The following is a 19,962-nucleotide window of genomic DNA, read 5'->3' as shown; positions in this document are numbered from 1 at the left end:
TAATAGCTGGAACATGGTTGTAATGCGCTTTTCCGCATTATTGTACTTTTTATATTATCATGTTTTCCTTTACATGGTATGAAACTCGATATAAAGTGTGCAATGATGTTGAATAAATTTCTATAATGTGTTATATTTTGTAGTAAGTAAATAAAATCATGTTGTAAGTGTAAATATTCAATTCGAGGAGTTTCTGAGGTGTTTGTCATCGGCAAAAGGCGCAGTTTCTCTGTTGCTGATTAAAACCCGTTGGCTATATGGGATTTTTTAAAATTAACATTTGTTCTACTTATTATTTTATTTATTTGCCTACATTTACTCAAATAATATCAATGTAAAAATAGTAAGTAAATCATAGTTCAAGTTAGGCGTAAAACGTAAATTTTTTTAAGTTGTTGTTAAATACAAATAATATTAATTTGAAGAAAGCAATTATTACAGGTTTAAAAACTTAAATATATAATTCTGAAATTATCAAATATATTGATTAAAATAATCTGTAAATTAAATACTTATATTATTAAGGCGTATACATCAAATAAAATATGTACATTTTAAACAAAATATCTATTTCTAGTCATTAATTTTGGTTTGTCTAACTAAAAAAAACACATAACTGACATTAAAAGATTTTATTAAGTTACTTTAATCATTTATTTTAGATAGCCTACATTTACAAAGCCACTGAATCATTTTTTACAGTGTATACATTGTGATCTTACGGTATTATTAAATGCATATAAATAAAATATGTAAAACTAAATAAAAGAGATGTCATACACGGACTCCATGAAAGCATACGTTTTCTTGTTCGGTCCACGTGGGTTAAACGGTCACATAGCCTATTCTCCATAAAAATCCGACTAAAATGCGGATCACTTGATTCATTTTTGTTGTGCAATTAGAAGAGACGTGATGTATAACTGAGTCTTATAACAAACCTCTATTCGCGTAGACCTTGAAGAGACCGAGAGCATTTGCGCAATATCATTAACTAGTTTATCTAATTGTACATTTAGTTCATTTTTGCATCTGAACGTTTTTAATAGCTTGGACATGGTTGTAATGCGCTTTTCTGCATTACTGTACTTTTTATATTATCATGTTTTCCTTTACATGGTATGGAACTCGATATAAAGTGTGCAATGGTGTTGAATAAATTTGTATAATGAGTTATATTTTTGTAGTAAGTAAATTAAATCATATTGTGAGTGTAATAATTCATAAATTCGAGGAGTTTCTGAGGTGTTTTTCATCGGCAAAAGGCGCAGTTTCTCTGTTGCTGATTAAAACCTGTTGGCTATATGGGATTTTTTTAAATTAACATTTGTTCTACTTATTATTAATTTATTTTTTTGCCTACATTTACTCAAATAATATCAATGTAAAAATAGTAAGTACATCATAGTTCAAGTTAGGCGTAAAACGTACATTTTTTTAAGTTGATGTTAAATGCAAATAATATTAATTTGAAGAAAGCAATTATTACAGTTTCAAAAACTTAAATATATAATTCTGACCTTATCAAATATATTGATTAAAATAATCTGTAAATTAAATACTTATATTATTAAGGCGTATACATCAAATAAAATATGTAAATATGTACGACTTAAATGCGCATCATTTGATTCATTTTTTCTGTGCAATTAGAAGAGACGTGATGTATAACGGAGTCTTATAACAAACCTCTAATTCGCGTAGACCTTGAAGAGACCGAGAGCATTTGCGCAATATCATTAACTAATTTATCTAATTTTACATTTTTTGTGATTTGTGAATTCATGTTCTGCTTGCCCCAATTCCAAATATTCTGTTGTATTATTATTCCCATTTTTGGTTAAACCGAGTATAACTCCCAAGCTGAACACCTACAAAACTAACGGTTTTGTCCAGTCTTAACAGTGTATGATATTCAGCTCGTCTTAATTTAATTATTTTATTCCGCCGAATGGAAAAAAATCCATAGGCTATCTGAATGAATGGGATTCAGGAATTAAGTACAATAGTCTATACCCAGCAAGCAATAGCCGTCATTTCAACGTCTCGTTTCAGTATAGACCCGATATAGCCGGGCTGTGCCTAGCCCACTTCTAGCCCAATTAAACTTTAATTTGGTTACATGTGGTTTTTGACAAAATAATTTGTGAGATGGATGCTATTTTATCATGTAAGCAAAGTTAACAGCGATTACAAGGTATTTCTTTTCATTTCTTTAAAGTGTTTTATGCATCGTCTGTACGTAGTCATAATTTAGCTCATAAATAGACCGACTACGAATAAACCACGTTTAGCCCAGAAATAACCATGAATTTAATTACATGTTGTTTTGCCAAAATTATTTGTGAGATGTATGATATTTAATAATGTAAACAAAGTTCAAAGCAATTAAGGTATTTTGTTTCATTTCTTTAAAGTGTTTTATGCACCGTCTGTACTTAGCCACTATTTAGCTTACAAATAGACCGACTACGAATAACCCACGTTTAGCCCAGAAATAACCATTAATTTAATTACATGTTGTTTTGCCAAAATGATTTGTGAGATGTATGATATTTAATCATGTAAACAAAGTTCAAAGCGATTAAGGTATTTTGTTTCATTTCTTTAAAGTGTTTTATACACCGTCTGTACTAGCCACTATTTAGCTTACAAATAGACCGACTACGAATAACCCACGTTTAGCCCAGAAATAACCATTAATTTAATTACATGTGGTTTTTGCCAAAATAACTTGTGAGATGTATGGTATGTCATTGTAAGCAAAGTTAACAGCGATTACAAGGTTTGTTTAATTTCTTTAAAGTGTTTTATGCACCGTCGTACATATAGCCACTATTTAGCTCATAAATAGACCGACTACGAACAAACCATGTTTAGCCCAAAATAACCTTGAATTTAATAAAATTTTGTTTTTGCCAAAATAACTTGCAAGAATTATGATATTGTATCAGGCATGCAAAGAAAACGTGACTTTATGAATGAAAACGTTATTATTCGCTTTGCGTCAAACCCTGTTGCTGAAGGAGACGGACCGGAGCTCCGGCAAGGTGTGTTGTGGACCCGAGGAGGCGGAGCTGCGCTCCGGTGCGCTCCGGCCCAATTTAACCTATTTCTTCCACTAACTGAGGTATCCTTCCTCCTTTGCTGTCTGCCTGGTATGATTTTATTGGTCATCTAGGAATAATTTTCACTTTATCTTACTTAATGGGGCGCAGCGCAAACCCGTTGGCCTGTGACATCCCACTACCGCGAGATCTATTCAAAAGCATACTGTAGGCCTACTGTCTCGCGGTGCTAAGACGTCACATGCCGTCCGATCGGGCTGCGTCGCGCCGCAAGTCGTCAAACGAGCGCTGAGCATTGAGTCAAATAAGACACGCGTCAGAAAATTACCGAGGTCCGGGCGGCCATGCCCTTTTTTGCCTCAAAATGCAGAAAAATAATGTTTTTAGTAAGGCATGTTTGTTAAAACTAGTTATATTTCCTATTTAAACTAAGTCCTGGCTTAAGCTTATAAAGACCCCGCAAAAACCCTGCTACAGCTCCTGAGGGGGTGCTCTCACTATTCACATGTAAATAAAATGGTTAGAAACCGGTTTTTCTGGTTCTCATTGCAGGACTGTGCGGGGGAGGGCATTCCGTTTCCATGTGGAGACATTTAACAAACACATTTGATATACACCAAGTTCCAGATTACAACACCAAAAACACATCACGTTTGATAGCAGTGCATGTAGGCCCTACTTATTTGAGTATATTGATAGAGTAAGTATTATGTTGGACACTATTTTGGATATCAAATTGTCCTTTTCTCCAGACAAATAAAACACTGATGTGCATGTCTATAGATCTTATCTAAAGAGTCATTGCTATCATTTTCACTTTTGTGTTGGGTTAATTCCCTGACCAGACCTCTGTCATTTTCTTACGCTCGTCTTATAATTTGACTCAACGCTCAGCGCTCGTGTGGCTTCTTGCTGCGCAGCGCAGACCAATCGGCATGTGACGTCTAGCTATAAGCAGAGGTGGGACAAAGTCATTGTTATGCAAGTCACAAGTAAGTCTTTGCCCTCGAGTCCCGAGTCAAGTCATGTCAAAGATGAGGCAAGTCCCAAGTCGAGTCAAAAGTCAAAGCCAACAAGTCTCAAGTCGAGTCCAAAGTCCTACCATTTTAGTTTCGAGTCATGTCAAGTCCTCTTACAACAGAAATAAAATGCATGCTGTGGACAGGTGGAGGGAGGCCCCTATACTGCATTGCATTTTCAAAAGATCAAATTGGCCATGATGCCACCATGGCTGAAAACTCGCTCCACTGTAGCACTAGAAGCAGGCACTGCCAAGGCTACTTGAAAGAGTGAAGGAAGAGTGCCCAGAACAAAATGGCATTCCGTCCTTCTGCCATGTCAATGTAGTGACTTAGCTGCAGTGGTATAGATCTCTTGGTGATGTCAAAGTACCGCGAGAGCGATTCCAGTTATCACGTGGATAAATCCGCTTTGAATCGCTCTCGCGGTACTTTGCTGTCACTCGCCTGTGGGTTTTGTAGCGCCACACCACTCTGCTCCCCAGTCACTTTCGCGCCGCTATAGTGATTTCATATGCCGATCGGATCGCGCAGTTCGGCAGAAAGTCAAACACACCAAATATATAGCCTAATATGTATATGCATTTCAACCCGCTAAAGTAGCAAGTGTAGCATGCTAATGGTCAGTGCTTCACTATTACTAAAAGTTTGAAATGTCACAAAACCATGCTGTTACGCATCCTCACGCTATTTTTAGCGGGTATACGGAAATCCTTTACAATTCCTAGTAGACTACACCACTGCTGAGCTGTACTGGTACGGTCCCAACATCCAAACCAACGTGGGACTGCAGTGATTGGATGTCGTGCAGGCAGCGCGCGTGCTCGCTGCATGCAGGTGGTGCACATTTTTTTCATTGATGCAGACACACTGAGACCGGCGCGGCCGTGTGCATTTTTTGTGTAATGGGTAGGTTGCTTCACTGCTGATTCTTGCCATACCTCCGTTCAGTGGTGTAGTCTAGATTTTTGTAGTGAGTATACTGTGATTTTTCCCTCTCACCCTTATGCTCACTCGTCCTAGCCCATAAGCACCACCACACTCACAGATGCATACAGTATAGATATTCATGTAACTAAGAGCATTCTGAAAGTGTACTCATAAACACATAAACTGAATGTGTTATCAACATGTCAGTTTATTATAAGAAAAAAAAGACTTTAACAGCCAATGGGTTACAGCTGGGGAAACTGGACTGATTTTTAGACTGGTTTAGTGTTAATCAACATCTAACCCAGGGCCAAAAGTTACTCAACTGTTAATTAAAATTAAATAAACTGTTTACAATCTTCAATCCGTGGCAAACACTTGGATTGAAGGAGAAAAATATCCACTCTTTCAATAGCTATTATCTGACAACTATTGATAACATTACCATGTTTAATTTAATGGTGTAAATGTTTTTAATTACCATAATACACATTTAAGATGACCATGAAGTTACTCTCATTTGCATAGTAATTGATATAAAAGCTTTTTTTTGCATATAATATAAGCATTGTTTAAAAATGAAAATAGGCTTTTACTTAATTATTATTACAAGACCATAATGTAGCATATTAGACACCCAAACCAAAGTGAAGAAAATTATCTTTAATTTGCAAGTCTGAACTGAACATCAACGCAGACATGAATTTCCTCACAGAAGTTTAAGATCATATACATCTTGAACGTAGATATATAAATTAACACAGAGAAGGAAAGTTTAACACTGTGAAGCACAAGCAAACATACTGAAAGCTAAAATCATCAGGATATAATTACGGGCTTATTTTATTGTATTTGGAGCCTTACCTCCAGATAAAGTAATAAACTGGACTGATGATTTAAATGTTGTTTACTCACATGTGCGTTGTATACTCTATGGAGTTTATGTTGCAGCACTCGTTCACTTCTCTGGACTGTTTGTTTACAGTGTCGAGTGAGCAGCTACACTGCAGGTTCGACTTCATTTGGCGCTAAGCAGACCTCATGGTGATGTCAAAGTACCGCGAGAGCGATTCAAAGCAGATTTCTCCATGTGATAACTGGAGTCTCTCTCGCGGTACTTTGCTGTCACTCACTTGTGGCGCAACACCAGTCTGCTCCCCAGTCACTTTCGCGTCACTATAGTAATTTGATTTCATAGAAATTCATACGCCGATCGGATCGCGCAGTTCGGCAGGAAGTATATTGCCTAATATGTATTTCAACCCGCTAAGGTAGCAAGTGTGGCATTTAATGGTCAGTGCTTCACATCTATATTATGACTAAAAGTTTAAAAATGTCACAAAACCATGCTGTTACGCATCCTCGCGCTATTTTTAGTAGGTATACGGAAATCCTTGACAATTTCTAGTGGGTATACGGCGTATACCTGCGTATCACGTAGACTACACCACTAGAATACACTTTCCGTTTTTCAGCATGTTTATTAACAACATTCCACGCCACCCTTTAATTCTTGAAGATATGTTTTTAACTGTATAATGATTAGATTCCCTGTGTTGCACTGGACTTCTGCTAAGCTTGAACTTGAAAACGCGATGCATCACGTGCGCGGTACAACGCTTCATCCACCCGTAGCGCGCGTGCACGGAGTTTAAATGTTCATATTTTGGCTTGAACATTTTATTGCATTCAGTCTTAAAGCCTAATAAACAGTACCTGTTGAAGTCATTAAAGTTAAATAAATAACAAAAGAAGAGAAAGTGTGCAGCAACTAGTGTGCCCAGGATGGTAAAATAATTATTACAATGTATTCCTAATGACCAACACAAGTCTTCTGCATACTGACATGGTTTGAAATCTATAGGTATTTGATTCTTTGGTTTTCTGATGTATTAAAATTCATATATGTAGAGCAGGGAAATAAGAAGCTTTTTTTCCTGGGGTGCATGCCCTGGAAAATACTTATATGGACCTCGGTATTTATAAAATCATGCAATGCGGCGTGTTTGTCTTTACAGTTATGAAATTTATTATTTTAAACACACATTTCACAAAGTATATATTGTAAGTGTAAATATTCATAAACTCAACACTTCGGAGGCGTTTTTCTAAAGAATAATGTTTAAACTTTATTGGTGGTGGTTGAGAATAATTCCTCTTTCCATGTGTAACGCATTTTAGCGCAATATAAATGTATCATATTGTTATTCTTAATATATAAGAATACTAATATATTTTTTTAAACATTTATAACAGAAAGGTGTATAAAACAGCTTTAATTAACAATATCTGAATTGGCTCTTTGCACAATTCTAATTTTCTCATGTCATAATTTATAATTATTAATTAGATTTAATATAAATAAGTTTTGAAAAGTGTTGAATGCGAACGTGTAAGATATCTGGAAGGCGATGCGGCGTGTTTGTCTCTACAGCCACATGTTATAAAATTGATTATTTTACACACACATTTCACAAAGTACATATTGTAAAAATTCATAAACTCAACATTTCGGAGGTGTTTTTCGTCCGCAAAAGGCACAGTTTCTCTGTTCGCGTCAATTATTTTGGTTTGACCAACTAAAAAAACACATAAGTGACATTAAGACATTTTATTAAGTTACTTTAATAAATTATTTTAGTGATATTCTATTTTACAATAATATTTTTTACAATTATGAATTAGGTAGAAACACTGACTGCATATGCGCAAGAAAGGTAGCCTATTATTAAAGATTTTATAAATATAAATATGTAAAAACGAAATAAAAAAGATATCATATGCCAACTGTACACCCCGCATGGGTTTAAAAGCCTTTTTTTCTAAAGAATAATTTGTAAACTTTATTGGTGGTGGTTGAGAAGAATTCCTCTTTCCATATGTGAAGCATTTTAGCGCAGTATAAATGTATCATATTGTTATTCTTAAAATATAAGAATACTACTATATTTTTTACAACATTTTTAACTTTAAAACATGTCTTTTTTTATACCACATTAATCTGTTTAAAATATTGATACTTTTAGAAAAACTGACAATTATAAATATTATGAACAAACAATGAAACGGTGTCAAAATTCGACAACACAAATAATTAAGATATTCATTGTAAATAGAGTCGCGTTTATTAGGCTCACACTAAATTCTCTGTTGCACTTCCTATAAGTTCGCATTGCACGTATCTTAATAATTGTATGCGCTGTTATGCTGGCAAGAATGGGTTGACATATCACTTTGCTGTTTTAATACAGTAGCAATGTAAAATATTCAGCAATGCCCTTATTAACTTCTGGAAACAACGCAATGCAATGTTTTTATGCGCCACCTGGTGGATATTCTGTGAAGCGAAACACATTAAGGGAAAATGGAAAGTAGCCCCCCCGAAAGCACTTGCAGAATGCTGCGAGACTCTGCGAGACGAATTGGCGAATGCCGCGGGAGAAAACGCGCATTTTTAAAGGCCACATCTGTACCTCGGTTTCGGTCTGCACAAATGCAATATTGGAAATACATTCAATTTGTGGATTTTGATTACAACAAAAGGCATGTTTCATCCAATAGCTTTTATTTGCATTTTAGGATATTGCATAAAAAAATAAAAAAATGTATCCAACAAGAAGATATGTTCACAAACTATGATGGAAGCACATTTACCAAATATAATCCTCTATGCACATCAAAAAAAGTAATGTGCCTTTTCTTTCATAACTGAAATGTGATGAGATCGCATAACTGGACTAACCCAGTATCTGAATGTTTAAATGTTGTCAAAGGCGTTCGATATAATGACACGACAGCCTTGCCAAAGAGCAAGCACAAACTCAAATGAGCATAGTTATTAAAGAGAAGACTATAATAGTTTATTTTTGTGTGTGTTTTTATTGTAGTAAGTGGATTCTTGAGGAGTATAGTGAAATCACAAGCCTGTTAACAGATGAAATAGTGAAGGTCCACAAGGAAATACACACATCCATTGACCAAATCGATCCTCCGTCAGAGTATGACAACTTCATTGAAGTTCATAGGTAAGTAAGAGTGCTTGTGAAGAAAGTGTTTTTTTATGTTTTATGTATTTTACATTTTTAACAGAATGCCTTTCATTTTATTTCTTACGTCCAGATCACCAGAAGTCAAAGAACCAAATGTAGAATTTGATGTAACGCTGTTGGAGGAAACCGAAAGTCTTCAAGCAAATGAAATTCTGTGGAATAATTTGACGGCAGACAGTTTACAAGCGATGTGAGTAAACTAGATGACATATTAGCCAGCCCAAGTAAAGGTTTGCATTAACGCTTGGTTGAGTTATTCAAACATTTTACTTTTCCACAGTCCCACAATCTTATCTGTTAGCATAGCAGTTTTTAGGGCTGTAATAATCCACACATAACAAATGAACAAAGAAACGATCTGTAATTTTCTAATAAGTGCAAGTGAATCTAGAGAGCTTATATCCTTATAGCAATGAATGCAATTATTCACTTTTTCCCCATAATATCTGCATAACTGACAATACTTTGAAAATAAATAGACTTATCTTTATATGAATATGTTGCACATATCATTATGATCAAACTTAATAGGAAGCAAAATACCTTTTATATCTGTAATGTAGGTGTTAATGTATAAGTTCACCTGCTCTCTCTCTCTCATATATACAATGTCTTATGACCCCACATCTTCTCGTGGTTTAATCTGTGTTTGAATCACTGATCTATATAAATGACTGGATGCGCATAGAACGCTTAACGTAAAAGCGTGAGGTGAAGCCAGCGCAGAGTTCGAGCGGCCATCTTGGTATACCCAACTGGCAGAGGGCGTCATTGACTTATAAATAAAGGCTGCGTCCGAAACCGCATACTGTATAGTAGGTACTGAATTAGATGAAGTACCTACTTACTTGGCGTTAAAACAGTAGGTACTGTATAGTATGAATCCTGGTAGTATGAATGAGATTCGGACGTACTACATCCGCCATGTTGCTACATCACGTGACATACGTCGTCATCACGTCATGTCATTTCAGCGCGAAAACAGCCGCGTGCCTCTTCTTCTTCTTTGGATAACTCCTCGTCCGGGGCATCATGGGATAGTGAAGCGTCCATCGTATGCACACTGCAAAATCTAACCGGAAGTAGTAGGTCATCCGGGTACTTTTCGCATACTGTTTTTCGAATACTATGTATTCGGACATACTACTCGCCTCGCCTACTGCTTTTCGCGTACTATATAGTATGTAGTAGGCGGTTTCGGACGCAGCAAAAGTTTTTTTGACATTAAGCTACACAGTCCGCATTATTTCTCTAAATAAGTTTAGGTAACTTGTAAAAACCAACAAATTATTGCATGCACATACGATACAAAGCATGATTATTTATTTAGATTTCAGAATGAGCACGTTTGTCATTAATACTAAACATGCTGCGGTCGGCAAAATGTACAACTTTTAGTAAATAACTATGTACATGCTTAGGACGCTTGCGTTGTAATAATATACAGGGTAACCTCCGATATAAAAACGCAGACTTTTAAAGTGATGTTTTATCATTAAAATCTGATAACGTCCATTGATTTAATAGAATGTTTGGGTATACCAACATGGCGGCGCGGTGGCTTCACAATTGTGACGTCATGCGCAATCCAGTCATTTATATAGATCAGTGGTTTGAATTCAAGTTCACACGGGGCTGAGCAGATCATCAGTATATTTCTGAGTGCATGGTGACAAAGATAGACCCGTCGTGTAAATGAGCGGTAAAAAAGTGGTCGTACATTCTGTTTTTTTTGCGGGCTCGTGATGTGCTCGTCTTTTATACTGAAATAACAACTACAACAAATGCTCGCTCTGTCACATTTGGATGCAGTCTTGAGGTAAATGAACAATGTGTAATATTTAAAGTGCATTAAACATTTTATGTTAATAGCATTTCTTTGTAAACTGACACATTTAACAAAATAAAAATGTGTTTTGTATAAACCTTTCTAATTTTATCAGCACTTCGATGGTTTAAAAGCATTTGGACTTAAAGGAACACTCAACTATTTTTGAAAACATGCTCATTTTCCAGCTCCCCTAGAGTTAAACATTTGATTTTTACCGTTTTTGAATCCATTCAGCTGATCTTCAGGTCTGGCGTTAGCACTTTTAGCATAGCTTAGCATAATCCATTGAATCTTATTAGACCATTAGCATCATGCAAAAAAAGTGTTTAGATATTTTTCCTATTTAAAACTTGACTCTTCTGTGATTACATCGTGTACTAAATTAAAACTTGACTCTTTTCTAGGCAGATATGTCTATGAACTTTACTCTCATTCTGCCGTAATAATCAAGGACTTTGCCGCTGTAAAATGGCTGCAGGAGGTGCAATGATATTACGCAGCGCCCAAAAATAGGAGATGGTCCTCCTCACTGCGGAACACAACATCCAGGGGGCGGGATTGGATCTAGATCCAACTCCTCCCACTTTATATACTTTGTTCCACCAAATGAACTAGTATATTTGCGTTGTTGCAGCCCGCAATTAGTTGCAACCTGTGGTCGCCAACGTTTGCTCTTATCAATTTAAGTGTACGTTTGATTAATAATATAGTTGAGAAAGATTCATAATTTAGAAAGTATCACAGTTAGGTGTAAGGAGAGGTACGGACACGTTCCCGAGAGTTTGATATCACTGAAGAGATTTATTTGTACATTATCCCACCGAAATGTTTTACTCCAAAACATTATAGCAAAAAACTTACATTTCATCCTAAAGGCACTACTTTTATTGTAGTTATAAGTAAAGTTAGTTTTTATGTCAAAATAATAACTTAGTTTAGTTACGACTTAATGCGGAAATGGTAACGCAGCAACACGTGTATGACGTGTCTTGTGGTAAAACTGCCGACCAATGGGATCTCTGGATCGGGATCCAGCTCCACCCCTGGATCTAAATCCAACCTCGCCCCCTGGATGTCGCATTCTGCAGTGAGGCGCTACTGAAAAATAGTCCCCTTAGTAACTATCAATAGCAGGGGACTATATTCGGTCATATTTACTTATATATTTACGAATGTTTCATGAATAAGACCCCTTTCAAGTATTTAGGCATGCACCTTTATTTAAGGTTTTATGATCATAAAAACAGGTCCATTGATGATTCCTGTTAAAATAGTTTGGGCTGAAGAAGTGCTAATTTGATAAACGTATGATTCTGGTTGTGATCTCTCATCAGACTAAAGTTGAATTGATATTGCAGATAGATACATTAGTGAATTTGTGTGTTTGGCTGATTTCTGTTCAGGCTGAAGTCCACCTCAGAGGATTTGCTCCTAGCCCAGCAAACTTTACGCTGCAAAGAGGACCTCATGCTGGACCTGGAAAAGAAAATAGAAGAATCAACCAGTGCCTATGAAAAGAAATCAGAGTAAGTGATCAGTTCGGATTAAATCACCCAAAGGTAATACGGGATCTAATCAGGGTCCTGTCTCGTGGTAAAGCAGTAAAGTTACCGATGTTAATTTGGGTTTTTGCTCTTTGCTGATCCAGACAGTTTTTGTCGTTGTTTTTTCAAAAGATTTCTTTCAATTTGTGGCTCATGTGCCGGTTGTCAATTCAGTAGGAAAGTTTGCCGTTCTCCCTCTGTTTACAGACGGGAGGTGAGTGCATGTGAGCGCGCAGATGACGTATGGTGTCTGTGTGAACAGATTGTACAGTAGCATGCAAAACACGTTCACAGATGAGGGGCAAAAATTGCACGCGTCCAATTATTGCGTTCGGTCCGAGTTCAATGATTGTTGAACAGTTTTTGGTCCTACGCCTGTGTGTGTATATGAAAAAGTTTCAGATTTTGAGAGTATATACCAAAGCTTAAACCAAACCAAATGCCCCAGTGCTAAATTAAAATATGGTGGTGCATATATAACTTCAAGTCCTATTGGTTATTGTACATCTTGTGACATGTTGTCCATTTTGTCCATTTCTGTTCTTGGTCATTGTGTATTGAGAGACAGCTATAAGAATAGTGAAGTTTGGAGAACCACAAAGATGCACAAAGCTGAGCAGACCGCATCTTTGTGAAGATGAAAGGGCTCAGACTGATTTATTGAAGTGTAATGTTGTGCCAGCTGAATGGAGATTGTCCAGTTTCACATTCTTTAAGGTCTGCTGGGTAATCCTGCATAAGAGATGCTGATATAACCAAACTCCGGCCAAAGATGGGCAATTCTACACCTGACCCTTTCATCTTGTCTGTGCCCACAAATTATTTGCTCATTTGTTAGAACTTAATTGTTTCTAATTGTTATTAATCATACAATATTTGTGTAGTTGAAGTTGTCAATAACGAAATTTGTCATTTCTACACAATGTACTTCTTAACTCTTGGTCGAGGATCAGTTCAGTTTTTTTCTTACCAAATTAAAATGATGAGAAAATTGGGCTGGATCTATATCAGCAGCTGTGGGAAATGTAACCGTATGCGGACTTGCACAGAGAAAATGCTTTATGCGTTTTTTGGTATAAAGTTTTTTTAATAAATAGATGCGAAAGAAAGAATAAATGTCATTGTTTGTATTAAATTGTAACCAGATTCAAAACAAATGTATTTGTATTGAAAATATTTTATGATATCTGTTACTTTCTTAAAAACGCGGGTTTACGATGTATGTATATTACACTATCTTTACTAGCTACATTTGGGCCGGGAGCCAGTTTATAAAGTTGAAATAATACATGAGAACATTTTTTAAGACTTGCAATGATCTGAACAACACCACATTCAATTCAATTGTGTAATACCAAGCAAAAAGGATCAAATTAAAGATGGTAGCATATTAAATGAGGACATTGCATATGATCCCAGACACAAATTAGGGGTTGGGCGATCCAATACATGGGATGACTATGCCACGGAAAAATTGACTATGCCACGGAAAAATTGGTGAGATCAGGTTGGTCATGCTATTACAAAAGTCAGGCTATTATAAAAGCACCATAAGTGGTCATAAAAGGTCTTCCTAATGTATTCGACAGCTTTATAAAAAAAATATATTTCATGGCACCTTTAACATAATTAAATCTATAAACATTACCTATAGCCATTTAGCAGCGTAATTAATTAGTTTGATTTCTGTACGTTTTACTCTTGATTTAAGAATACAATTGTTTACAGAAATAACCCTGCTTATACTTTTGCTTCCGAGATAGCATTTTTAAAAGCAAATATCCTTCAAAAGAAGTGCTCGTAGTGGATTGAATAACATGATTTCTCTCTCTCTGTTTTCAGTGTGGTGTTGTTACTCAGTCAGAAACAAGCTCTGGAGGAGTTAAGACAGACTATCCAGCTGCTGCGGTGCTCAGAGGTCAAACTCGTAGCACAGAGGGATCTGCTGGAGCAGAAGATGCAGGAGAACGAGGGTAAAGAACCACCGCCTGTCGTCAATTATGAGGAGGATGCTCGCTCCATCAACTCAATGGTAAGATGATGTGTTTTATGAAATGGCTTTGAGCTGTATCTTCATTTAACTCTTTTCCCACCACTGACGAGTTTTCTGGTCAATTAGGAGAAAATATTTCCCTGCCAATGACGCTTTCCTGACAAGTTTTTGCGGTAATCTGTAATTCCGCTATTATCCACTAGATCAGTGGTTCTCAGTCCTGGGGCCGGATTCATAAAACATTCTTAAAGGAGTAGTCCACTTTAAAGATGGGGCCCATTGACTTACTAAAGTATTTTTTTCCTACTATGAAAAGTCAATGGACTCTATTTTTAAAGTGGACAACTCCTTTAAGAAGAAATTTTTATCTTACATTCAAGCTTAAGACATAAGTGAAGAATATTTAGTATTTTCAAAAAAGCTTCTTAAGAAAGATCTTATTTTTTTCCTTAAAAGATTAGTCAATTTTCTTAAAAAAAATCCAGATAATTTACTTACCATCATGTCGTCCAAAATGTTGATGTCTTTCTTTGTTCAGTCGAGAAGAAATTATGTTTTTTGAGGAAAACATTGCAGGATTTTTCTCATTTTAATGGACTTTAATGGACCCCAACAGGTAACACTTAACTCAACACTTAACAGTTTTTTTCAACAGAGTTTTAAAGGACTCATCAATCCCAAACGAGGCATAAACAATCTTATCTAGCGAAACGATTGTCATTTTTGACTAGAAAAATAACTTCTCGTCTATCTCCGGTCCTGTGATGCGCCAGCACGACTTCATGTAATTGCATAATGACGTCAAAAGGTCAGTGTTACATATATGAAACGCACATTTGTGGACCATTTTAAACAATAAACTGACACAAAGACATTAATTATTATCATTCCACATACAACAACGTATGAACGGCGCTCTTTCTCCACACTTGTAAACACTGGGGCGTAATTTCAATACGTCATCCGTGACCTCTTGACGTGATGAAGTATTGCGTGAGGTCGCGCTGGCGCACCACAGGACCGGAGATAGACGAGAAGTTGTTACAAAAATGCAATTATTTTAACTTTTTGCTCAAAAATCAGTCTTTTTAAAGAAACCTAATCATATTTAAGAGTTTATAAAAAGAGAACAAATAAAGATAGGATGCAACATTTGTTTTCGGTTTGTTTGTTTTTCAAAGCAGAGGGTCTGTTCATTCATTTGATATATTTGTATGTTTATGTATTTATAGAAGATTTTCCTGGGAGACTTTTGTGAAAACATTTTTTCAAAAGGCTGGTGGGGAATGAGTTAAATGCGGTTTCTTCCAAATAGTACGAATACCATGATATTCATACATACAGATAGCAAAGATACAGTATGTGCATTCAAAATTATAGTCGATAGAAATACATAGCCTATATAGCGTACTATTCCTGCATGGAGTTTGTGATGCTTTAATGAAGTCATTATCAAGTATATATTTTCAAAATGTCCCTTTTCGAACAGACAGAAATTCTTGGGCATGCTGTAAATATTTCACAACGCAGAGACGTTGTAATCCATCAGTGCTTTTTGCTCTGCTGTAGATTAAAAGCACTTTAGTGTTGAGATTAAATGACACTTTAAATCTTCTCCAACACATGGAAACTCTGTGATCGGCATTACATCATCATGTGTGCTGTAGTATAATTTGATGGTGTATGCGCAGTTGTTTTGTAATAAAGTGGTTGAATTTGACCTGCTGTCTGAAGAGGGCAGTGTGTCTTCACTTATCACAGGCTCAACATCACATTAATGTGCAATAGTTCCTGTCCTCAGATCTGTTATTTTGCCCTAGTAACAGAAGATCATGTGGAGTAAGAAAGCAGTAGCAAACATCTGTACTGAACATATCTGTACTGAAGGTCACACAACACTCAGTTTTTTCTGCTATCCTATATCATTCTGCTTGCATCCTTCATATCACCGAAGAGTCTTTAGTTTGATCAGATTTATAAAGACAGATTACCTATACTGCTAATTTCCTGGAAAAACCCGAGCCTCTGGAGGTGTACCGCAGGCTTAGCAAGTCAAGGGCAAGTGACACACACAAAACATTATCCCACTATCTCTGAACAACTTATGATTCACTACATGTTCATGCACTTATGCAACGATTGCCAGCAAAACACAGACATTTGATGCAGTTTTACTTACCGCCTGCGACTCATGACCCGGTTGGGACAGCCCCATTTTAACGAAATCCAGCTTTAAACAAACACAACTCCGCTGCTACCCCGAATAAACAACCTACATCCATTGTTTCCATAATGCTGGGTTCATTGAGAGAGCTGAACAAGCTTATATTTCCCTCACAAACAAAAACACACTTTTTTGGTGACGTTAATTTCGTGTCAGCTCTTGGTTGGTGTGTGTGTGCGCTATTCCGGGTAAAGTGCCCATATAAGGACTTCCACTGTACTTCCAGCACTGAAATTGCCCATAAAAGATATAATGCACGATCATAAACACATAGACAGATACTTATCCGTCTTTTAATTCAAACTGCTTTTCCTCTGCAACCAACAAAGGTTGTTTTCCTTATAACTCATGCCCCATCAGCCTTTTTTTTTTTTTTTAGTTGCCCACCAGCATTTTTTTTTAATTTTCACAAAATGCCTTCCAAGAAATTTTTCTTTAATAAATATATAAACATACAAAGATATTAAATGAAAGAACAGACCCTCTGCTTTCAAACAAATAAACTGAAATCTTAATTTGTTCTCTTTTTATAACCTCTTAAATATAGATAGGTTTCTTCAAAAAGACCACAATTTGAGCAAAAAGTTGAAATAATTGAATTTTTATAAAGGAATTTTGTTAGAGATCAGATTCAGAACGATTATCAAAACTTATACGGAGTTTAAAACGTTGTTAAATTAGTTTTTGCTTCAGTTTTTTTATAAATTGGCCATCTAGTGGATAATAGCGGAATTACAGATTACCGTAAAAACTTGTCATTGGCAGGTAAAGAAAACACCAGCATTTTTCAATGTTTTACTATGTTCTTACCTCAACTTAGACAAATGAATACATACCTATCTTTTATCAATGCGTGCACTTAATCTTTGTACAGCGCTTCTTGAATGTGTTAGCATTTATCCTAGCCTTAGAATCCAAACAGGAATGAATTTATAAGCCACCAAACACTTCAATGTTTTCCCTATTTAAAGACTGTTACATGAGGAGTTACACGAGTGAGTATGGGGGCACAAAATAAAACATTTGTTTGGATCTTAAGGAATGAATGGGGCTCGGCTAAATCCTAACACATTCACAAGGCGCTGTACAAAGATTAAAAGTGCACGCATTGAAAAAAGATAGGTATGTATTGAAAAACGATGGCGTTTTCTTTAATTGACGAAATAACTCGTCAGTGGCGGGGAAAGAGTTAATACTTTTTCAAAAGACTGCAGTGTATAAGGAGAATTGTCTACTACTGAATTATATTTGATTTCTTTTTAACTTTTTGGTAATGCACTTTTGATTTACCATTTCAAATTTCAACTTAGAGCATATTTATATTGCAGGATAAAAGCAAGGACAAAGTATCAAAGTTTGACACCATCAGGCACTCAATCGCCGGAATCATCCGCTCACCGAAATCTGTACTGGGCCCCTCGTCTGTGAGTTTCATACCTATATCAACGCCTCCTTATTTCTGTGTCCTTTTCATTTCCCTTCTGACCGCTTTTTCTTTTTAGTTTTTTGACGTGATCCCCACCAGTGAGAAACCGCTGGGCGAGCAGGAGTGGTATCACGGGGCAATTCCCAGGATGGAGGCCCATGAGCTGGTAAAGCAGCAGGGAGACTTCCTGGTGCGCGAGAGCCACGGCAAACCGGGAGAATATGTGCTGTCAGTGTTTTCAGAAGGACAGCGCAGACATTTCATCATTCAGTTTGCTGATGTGAGTATGATGGAGAGACGTTATGTACACATGCGTTGAAATTTTGATTTTGATACACTTCAAATCAAATGAATAAACACAATTATTCACCCTCGTGTTGTTACAAACCTGTATACATTTCTTGAACACAAAAGAAGATTTGTAATCAAGCAGGAATACCATTTACTTCCATAGTAGGAAAAAATAATGCTATGGAAGTCAATGGTACTCAAACACTGTTTGGTTACAAACATTGCTCAAAATATCTTTGTGTTTAGCAGAACATAGAAATTTAAACAGGTTTGCAATAACTTCAGGGTGAGTCAATGAAGACATGGGGCCCTATTTTAACGATCTGAAACGCAAGTGCGAAGCGCAACGCGCAAGTGACTTTGTGTGACTCAAGTGACGCTGTTGCTATTTTCCCGGTGGGAGAAATAACTCTTGCGCCAGGCGCAAATCAATAAGGGGTTGGTCTGAAGTAGGTTCATTATTCATAGGAAGTGGTTTGGACGTAACGTCAAATAAACCAATCAGAACGCTATCCAACATTCCCTTTAAACGCAAGGGCGCAAGTTCCATGGCGGGTTGCTATTATTATGACGGATTTACCAGGCGCACGCCAGGAGCGGTTCACAGCCGAGGAGACCGACGTTCTTGTAAGAGCAGTCAAAGGCAGAGAAGTTATTTTGTATGGGGATGGGAGAAACCCGCCCAAATCAGCGTCGGTTAAACAGGCGTGAGAGGAAATAGCCACAATTGTCTCATCAGCTGGCATCCCCATCTTTGCGCCAAGCGCTACAATGATGTCAGGAGACGGGGGAATCCCAAGCTTGCCAGCATAAATCGGGCACGCCGTGTAACGGGAGGTGGATCTGCCTCAGGACCTGACGCCAGCAGAGGACATCGCTGCATCCACCCTCACCGCTGAAAGGGTTTGGGGGCTTTGAAATCGGACCCAAGAAACGCAAGCAAGGTCCAACCCCAAAGTACTCTTACAAATCAAGTTCATATACATTAAGGTTTCTTATGAAAACATTTTAATTATTATTTACATAAAATAAACGTAATACAGCCACACAAAAACGTATGAAAATATTTTTATCGTTATTTGCATGAGAATTTTTTAACGCAGCCACACAATAAATAAAAACTATCACCACAATGCTCACCACTATGATTCCCCTTATCTCATGTATTAATATTTTAAAGTGTAACAATTTATGATTTGCAAAAATAACTGTTGCATCTGTGTAGATTAGAAAAGCAAAGTGTGTGCGCGTTTTGCACGCTATACATTATGGTCAAGCATGCGCCCTTAAAATAGCATAATGAACAACGCGCAACGCGCCACTGACCTTAGACTAGTTTTTTCTGGTCAGTGGCGCAATTGCTTTTTGAAACGGCAAAATAGCATCAGGGATGGTTTGCGCCGGAACACGCCTCCTTTTTTGCGCTGAACCGCCAAGTTCATTCCCTAGTTTGCGTCTGTGGAGGGAAAAACCCGCTGTGCGCCGGTGCAAAATACGAATGATACATGCGTCACTGACAAAGTCAATTGCGCTGGCTGCAAGATAGGGCCCAATATCTTTTAAGACAAAATCTGAGTTTTTCCCTCT

At 36.8% G+C, this 19,962-nt stretch overlaps 1 protein-coding gene across 3 annotated transcripts in view; it reads left to right on the top strand.

Annotated features, from left to right (window-relative positions):
• Nucleotides 1-19,962, top strand: part of fer (fer (fps/fes related) tyrosine kinase) — a 62,120-nt gene that overhangs the window by 28,433 nt on the left and 13,725 nt on the right. For all 3 annotated transcript variants that reach the window (XM_065284108.1, XM_065284110.2, XM_065284109.2), the window contains exons 6-11: nucleotides 8,905-9,042; nucleotides 9,137-9,256; nucleotides 12,301-12,423; nucleotides 14,284-14,473; nucleotides 17,987-18,082; nucleotides 18,161-18,364. In XM_065284108.1, the coding sequence (XP_065140180.1) occupies nucleotides 8,905-9,042; nucleotides 9,137-9,256; nucleotides 12,301-12,423; nucleotides 14,284-14,473; nucleotides 17,987-18,082; nucleotides 18,161-18,364 (871 nt within the window). The remainder of the gene's footprint in view (nucleotides 1-8,904; nucleotides 9,043-9,136; nucleotides 9,257-12,300; nucleotides 12,424-14,283; nucleotides 14,474-17,986; nucleotides 18,083-18,160; nucleotides 18,365-19,962) is intronic.

Source organism: Paramisgurnus dabryanus, chromosome 5 (assembly GCF_030506205.2).
Source record: "Paramisgurnus dabryanus chromosome 5, PD_genome_1.1, whole genome shotgun sequence".
NCBI classification, from domain to species: Eukaryota; Metazoa; Chordata; class Actinopteri; order Cypriniformes; family Cobitidae; genus Paramisgurnus; species Paramisgurnus dabryanus.
Note: the sequence above shows the minus strand (reverse complement) of the source record. Positions and strands in the feature narration are given on the sequence as shown.